Source organism: Magnolia sinica, chromosome 9 (assembly GCF_029962835.1).
Source record: "Magnolia sinica isolate HGM2019 chromosome 9, MsV1, whole genome shotgun sequence".
Lineage (NCBI taxonomy): Eukaryota > Viridiplantae > Streptophyta > Magnoliopsida > Magnoliales > Magnoliaceae > Magnolia > Magnolia sinica.
The window spans coordinates 36,484,119-36,491,790 of record NC_080581.1 but is presented as its reverse complement, the minus strand read 5'-3'; the positions used below and the strand labels follow the sequence as shown (position 1 = coordinate 36,491,790).

General features: G+C 38.2%; 1 protein-coding gene across 2 annotated transcripts; it reads left to right on the top strand.

Annotated features, from left to right (window-relative positions):
- The first annotated feature begins 1,593 nt into the window (after positions 1-1,593).
- Positions 1,594-7,310, top strand: LOC131254859 (GDSL esterase/lipase At3g26430-like). Of its 2 annotated transcripts, none has more exons than XM_058255563.1 (5): positions 1,594-1,840; positions 4,401-4,610; positions 4,707-4,873; positions 6,241-6,511; positions 6,841-7,310. In XM_058255563.1, exons 1-5 carry the CDS (start codon positions 1,597-1,599, stop codon positions 7,101-7,103), a joined length of 1,155 nt encoding a protein of 384 aa, XP_058111546.1. In that variant the 5' UTR covers positions 1,594-1,596; the 3' UTR covers positions 7,104-7,310. The 2 variants fall into 2 exon arrangements, with proteins under 2 accessions (XP_058111546.1, XP_058111545.1); XM_058255562.1 differs by having other exon boundaries at positions 4,704-4,873.
- The last annotated feature ends 362 nt before the right edge of the window (positions 7,311-7,672 follow it).

Here is a 7,672-nt window from a genome sequence, read left to right as displayed (position 1 = left end):
CCGCTTCCCGTATGAGTCTCCCCGGCTTTTAAAAATTCTCTGGTGAAGTGACACAAATGCCTAGATAGCTACTTTTAGAAATTTAAAAGATTATCATCCGTTAATTAAGAAATGTTCCGGAGCTAAGAGTTGCATAAGCTACAATGCTACTACTTGCATCAGAACACTTGGTCAATTCAGTACATCAGGCACACACACATCCAATTGACTACCAATAAAATAAAATAAAATAGGCCCATCGGATTTATATTAATTCTTAACAAATAGACGGTTTAGATTACCGAATAGACGTGTTGGTCTTGACCGTGGCCTTTAATACGACGCTTTGTATTGGACGCGGATTGTGTCCTACCAGGGCTCTGTGGGTCCCACCGTGATGTAATTATTTTATCCATGCCGTTAATCGTTTTTCTCAGATTATTTTAAGGTATGAGGCAAAAAATGAGGCAGTTACACGTATTAATTGGACCACAAAGTGAGGATTGAATGTACACCATTAAAAACTTCTTGGGAGCTGGAAAAGTTTCAGATCAAGCTGATTTTTTATTTTTTTTATTTTTCACTTCATCTACGTCTACATGGCCTTACGAATAGGTTGGATGGTAAACAAACATCACGGTGGCCCTTAGAAAGGTTTCAACTGTGGGTGTCATTATCATTGCAGCTTCCTTTGGTGTGGTCCACTGGAGATGTGGACCTACTTCATTTTTGCGGTCATACGTTAGAATAATCTGAGAAAAGCGATGAATGGCGTGGATAAAATACTTACATCACGTTGGGCCCCACAGAGTCCTGGGTAGGACGCAATCCGCGTCCCTTTGTATTGTATGGATTTTAAGAGATTGCTTACGAAATACACGCTAGGCAGTTCAGATAAATCGCATGTATCGTGCAAGTGTTCCACTGGAGCTAGGACTACTGCAACTTACGGTGGTCTGGGAGCATTGAATCAGTTTATTTTACACTTTTTAGCATGGACCAACCGACATATGTAAGTGAAATCCAATCCGTCCATCATATGCGGCCCATCATGTTCCGTCAGTAATTTAAAATCAGGATGAATCAAAACATTTTGGGCCACACAATATAAAATCATACATAAAACATATAAAGTAAGTGGTTTGGCCCGCCAAGTTAGCTTGATTTTTGGGTGTCCATTCATCGTTATGGACTGTATCTTATGAATGGATTGGATGGCATACCAAAAACATGATGGACCACACATAGAATCTGGAAGGTTTTGACGGTGGGATCCCACTTCCAACTGCTCATTGTGGCGCAACCAACTTGAGTCTTGGATCAGCCTAAATTTTAGGATATAGGGTTAACTTGAAGGGTCCCACCTTACAGACGGAGTGGATTTGGATTGTAAAACACAGATGGGCCCACACACAAAATTGTAGAAAAAAGATTATTATATATCTAGTAGTTGTAGGCACCTAATGATTAATGATAGAGTTTATCTTATCGGGTCTACCTCTGCTGCCGTACTTAGTTTCCCTATAAAATCAAACTCTACTAACCTTTTTCCTACCATTCCCTCCATCCCTCATTTCTCGTACTCGCTCTTTCAAAGTTCCTTCCATTTACTCTCTCATGGAATCTCAACCAAGGGTTTTTTCAGTATTCTTTATTTTATTGCCAGTGCTATTCACACTGAAACCTGTCCTGGGCTTGACCGAATGTCATTTTCCAGCTCTCTTCAATTTCGGTGACTCGAATTCCGATACCGGTGGATATTCCGCAGCTTTCGGGATGGCCCCTCCACCCGATGGAGAGACCTTCTTCGGCGCACCTGTTGGAAGATACTCTGATGGACGACTCATCGTTGATTTCATTGGTGAGTTTTCATTCAAACATGACGCATGGGATCACATATTTTATTTATTTTTATTTGATGATCGGCAGATTGCAGTGTAAACTTTAAAATATTTTACGCAATTAATTCTTCATGATAATTAGATTAACTAAGCTGCATTTGTATCTTAAGTTACTCATGATAAGCTACTTATTCTACAAGTAGCTTATCTTGATTTCTACTTTATCGAATAACGTACTTACCAACTAAATAGTAAATAAATATGCGTAGTTCCCAACAAAAATGGGCAGCTTATCCTCCACTTTTTTTCCTTTTTCTTTTGAAAGACAATTCATGTCGCCTACAACAAATAAAAGCTATAGGTATCCATATATGTCTAGGCTACAAATTAAAATGTTGAGATTGTTCTATCACTGAAAGTTTTTGGGGCATGTCCATGCACGGCCTGGAACAACAACTCAATGAACTTGATTATAGAACTGAGTCATGATTGCTGGAACTGAAAACCCACTCAATGATTGCTGGAACTCGACTTTTTCAGCTGCTAAGAAAAGTAAAAAAAAGTTAAATGAAATTATTGAAATACTTAAGTAAATAAGTAACTTATAATTAATAATTAACTAAATTTATCTTAAATAAATACGTTAATTACATAGATCTCTAAAAAAGTTATTTTTTAAGTGCATCCAAACGGTCCCAAAGATATAAAACGAAATTTAAGCAAGTAAAGGATATTGAGATAACATAGGATGAGAATGTGCTAGCATCTCTGTTTTAGTAAAAAGAGATCTATTTTTTAAAATATTTCTTCAGCTATATTCCATGACTCGTATGGATGGCTTCAGCCACCACACGTAAACTTTGTGATTATTGTTATATTATATATGTGCCAAATTTGCTGGTATTATTTTATAATATAAATATCGTATTCTCTAATTGGTTAGGATATGTAATAGAAGGTGGGTCATTTGGTTGTACATGTAAATAGATAGGTAGTGGATTGTGTCTTGGCCAGCTTGGATGGACTTGGTGTAGGTAGACTTATCGAATCCATGAGGATAAAATTTAAAACTCTAAAAATAGAAAATTATTAAAAATTTTGAAATTATTAAAAATAGTACTTTTTTTCCTAAAAATTTATTTTTGGGCTAAAAGTGCATGTTTTCTAATGAAATAGACAGATGCGACCCACTTCGTAATGATACCGGGATAAAAAGTTCGGTCAATTTATGGTCCATTGTGATGTATCCGTGGGTGGGGCCACAATGACATATTTGTTTATCCACACTGTCCATCCCTTCTCTTAGACTACTTTAAGGTATGTGCACAAAAATGATGCAAAACCAATGCTCAAGTGGACCACACCAAATAATAAGCTTGGTTGCATTAAAAGCAAGAATCATATGTGGTGTGGTCCACTTGACTATTGGATCCTCCTCATTTTTGTGTACCTATCTTAAAGTGATCTGATAAAAGGTAAGGACAACATGGATAAACAAATACATCACCGATCATGGCTAGAGACGGGCAGGGTACGACGGAATCCAAGGTCCTGCACTAAAGCATGATACAAAAATGAAGCAGGTCCAATTATCCATGCTGACCCTGGTAAAATTTTAATGGTTAACCACCGTTACTTCCAGTGGTATAGTCCACCTGAGATTTGGATCCCTTGTATTTTTGGGCTATGTCCTGAAATAATCTGGATGGATATAAGAAAAATAGATCAAAGTGAGGCCCATAGTCATAGATCCACCAACCTCAGTGCATCCCCGGATCCACCGAACCCGCGTCCCTTCCGGACCGTTATGAATGGACCATATGTCTATGTCAATTAGTACTGTTAATCTGGTGGACTGTTTATCCTCATCCTTTTGCTTAACCCTATGCTTTGACGGAAGATCTATCTATCCTTGATCGTTAGACGGTATGAACAAGCAGCAGATTCATAAACTTTACATTATGACTAGTAATGATTTAGCTAGAGCGGACCAATTAAATTGATTTATTTTTATCTATATCCCTTTTCCGTGGTGGCTCACCGATTAACGGTTCTGATTGCTCCACGTCCCTCTAACACATAATATACGGATGGTTCAGCTCATCCGTCCTTTCTAAAGATGAGATCTTTGGGCTCCATGTGCGCCCCAACGTGTGGTACATGTAACCACAAGGCCAGTCTACGCACATCAGAGCTGTGTATCTAGTGGGACCCACAATTTATATCATCTGGCCTGAAACTCAGGCCGGTGAAATTTAAGTGGGCCACACCTGCACCAGAAACGATCATCCACTTGAGTGGGCCTGCTGCCCATATCCCTAGTGGACTGAACACCTGTGTTTGAACTGTGAATTCATTCCAATTTTCTTTTTCAGAGAATTTAGGAACATTAATTTATAGAGAAGTGTAAAGCACAGACAAGAAAGAAATAGAGGCTAATACCCAAAAAGAATGCAGATATGAAAATGAATTCTATAACGATCCACAGGATAATAAATGTACACACTATATCTATTCCCGCACTTTAGCTTTGAAATTATTTGCGTATGAATGCATGTTTGGGTGATTTCAAAATCTCAGCTAAGGGCATCGGATTGCCTTATATCGATGCGTACCTCAACTCTGTCGGGACCAACTTCAGCCACGGAGCCAACTTCGCCACAGCCGCATCAACGATCAGAGAACCAGTCTCAGCCTTATTCCAGGGAGGGGTCAGTCCATTTTCCTTAGATGTGCAGTCATGGCAATTTGATCAGTTCTTAAATAGATCACAAACAACGGCCAAACAGGGTAACTACTAATACTACTTCAATTGCATTTGGAAATGTGAAAGATGAAGATACTGACTGAGGTTGTTTTGGGGTGCTTGAATTCCATATGCAGGAGGAGTCTTTAAAGATTTGTTACCAAAGGAGGATTATTTCCCACGAGCTCTGTATACATTTGACATAGGACAAAATGACTTGACTTCAGGCTTTTTTTCTGGCTTGACCGAAGATGAAGTTATAGCAACTATACCTGATATTCTCAACAAGTTTACCACCGCAGTTCAGGTAAACAGAGAGAAAATTTTTACCTTAATATGTTGTGCCCACATGCATGTACAGTCAGCTAATGCACATACCACCACATATGTCTCTGTGGCACACAGGTGAAATATCTAAGCCATCCATTAGAAGAGAACCGCTATGTAAATTTCCTATTCCAATTAGCTCAACAAATGTATGCTTGTGAAAATTTGGTGGAACACAATTAACTGAACAAATGCACTTTGAAAAGCTTGGGTATGTAGTGAATTATTCAAAAAATTAAATAATTAGGATTTTCACTGCAAATATAATGAAACTTGCCTCTATGAAGTGAAATTTCCAAGGGATGCTTTTCAAGGGGTCAAAATATCTAAATATCTGCATTTATTTATTTATTTTCTTTAAAAGATATTGAAGTCCCAGAATTATGGAGCCCATGTAGTCTGTATAACATCCAATCCATCTAATGACCGATCATGATTTTCACACCATCAAAAATCTAGCCGATTAACCACCTGATAGATTGTTTAGGTAATTTCTCTCCTCAATAAGCATTGGGAGGTAATTTATGTTAGTGGAGGCATTGCTAGGTAGTTTCATTTTAGTGGAGGAATTATCTAGTAAGAAGTGTAATCATTGAACTTTATTCTTGTTTGACTTATGAAGCAAATCATACACAACCCAATGCGTGAGATGAATTTAAAATCTATACTAATAAACCAAACATCCCATTTAGAATGGTAACCATTGGAATCTATTCCTCAATAACCTTTTCGGAGGTAATGATTATAAATTCCTGCATTTTGAAGTGAATTACATGTTATTAAATGGGCCTTAGAATCTGAATGCATCTCATGAAACCTAAGGTCTGAACTTTTACCTTGATTCAAAACTTTAGTGCGCCATGGAAAAAGAAAACACTATTGTGTGTTTACATAATCATAATAATTTATTGGGCCATCGAGATGTGGTTTACAAATCCAACCCATCCATTGTGTGTGTCCCACTTGAGTGAGGGGTCAGGCTAAGTTTCAGCTGCATCCAAAACTCAAGGGGGTCCCACCAAGTACTTTTATATGTTTTAGGCATGTCTTCACATGGTTTTAGATGGTATGGCCCAAATGAATTCCGTATACGGTTGATTTTTGGCATATGGCATAAACTAAAGTGGACCCATCAAATGCACGGTGTTGATATTCGACACACATCATGGTGGCCCCACACAACTAGACCTCATGGAAAGTTCCCATGAGGTCGACCTCACTGTACCATTTGGCAAAGTACAAAATGCTCACACACACTCTCTCTCTAGCTGACTGTTGTAGTATGGTCCCAACTGACTTTATTCATGACCTGAATATTGATACATGAAAGGTAATGTGGTGATGCAGAACATATACTGGGAAGGAGGAAGGTCGTTTTGGATCCACAACACAGGTCCTTTTGGTTGCCTTCCCTACGTTTTGGATAGACTCCTCGTTAAAGCCGCTCAAGTGGACTCCGTTGGTTGTGCCACTCCTTTCAACGATGTGGCCCAGCAATTCAATAGCAAATTGAAGGAAACCGTTGATCAGCTAAGAAAGGACTTTCCATTGGCTGCATTCACCTACGTTGATGTATATTCAGCGAAATACTCCCTCATCCACCAAGCCAGGAAGTATGGTAAGTCCTTTCCACAACTTACATGTACGTCAGCACCTCCCACAACACACCGGTGGAAATCGACGGCCTTCTGGAGACTCTGGTTACCCAGTTTAGATTTCAATAAAAGAGGAAAAAATGAGCTAGACCTTTTCTTTGATCATATTATTGTTATTTTTTAAAAATTTTAATGCAATGGTTATATTTGATATTTAATTGAATATTTCTTTTATTCATTTTATTTACAACATTTTACCATTTATTTATTGTTCTCAACCTTAAAAAAGAAAAAAGAAAAAAGAAAAAAAGCTAGGCAGTATAAAATATTAAAATCCTTATTTTTGTTGCAGGATTTGAACACCCTCTTAGAGCTTGCTGCGGGTATGGAGGCGCGTATAACTACAACCAGCAAGTGGGCTGTGGAGGAACAATTGTTGTTAATGGAACTGACATTTTGGTTACATCTTGTAAAAATCCGTCGACTCGGATCAATTGGGACGGAGTTCATTATACTGAGGCAGCTAACAAATGGGTATTCGACCAGATTGTTAATGGTGCACTTTCAGATCCGCCTATTCCATTGAAAAAGGCATGCCATAGGGAGGCCCATTGATTTACATTCAGTTAATACCCCTATTCCATTGAAAAAGGCATATGCCATCGGGAGTCCCATTGATTTAAGTTAGTTCGGTCCAGTCGTCTCCGTTTTTTTCTTTTACTTTGAAGATAGGATCTATGAATTTATTTTCCGTAGTATTGCGGTACAAATGTAGTTGGTTCTGTTAGTCTTTAATGAATATTTCTAAAAGCTTCGTGGGTCTTACTATGATGTGTGCATTTTATCCACTCTTTCCATCCATTTTACCGGCTTATTTATTTAGAGACTATTTAGAATGTGAGAATAAATGGTATGAAATTACATTTGGAGATTATTTGGACCACAAAATTAAATTATAATGCTCTCAATTTGAGGGGTCGAGCACATACTCGATCCCCAAAGTGTGATTCAGTTAAGCAACTATATCAAGTATATCATAAACATGAGTCCTCTTAGCTGGGGACTCAATACACATGTCAAAAATACAATGTATGGTGAGTCCCTATCCCCAAATGGAACCAAAAACTGGCAGTCCACAATTGGTCACCTGCACATTGAAAATATGAGAACTCCTCGATGGGGTC

Excerpts from the sequence above, each read along its gene's own strand:
- LOC131254859 (XM_058255562.1), top strand. The coding sequence starts at position 1,597 with ATGGAATCTCAACCAAGGGTTTTTTCAGTATTCTTTATTTTATTGCCA. Across the intron at positions 4,611-4,703 it reads ACAAACAACGGCCAAACAGG|GAGGAGTCTTTAAAGATTTG; the intron begins GTAACTACTAAT and ends TTCCATATGCAG. Across the intron at positions 6,512-6,840 it reads CCACCAAGCCAGGAAGTATG|GATTTGAACACCCTCTTAGA; the intron begins GTAAGTCCTTTC and ends TTTTTGTTGCAG.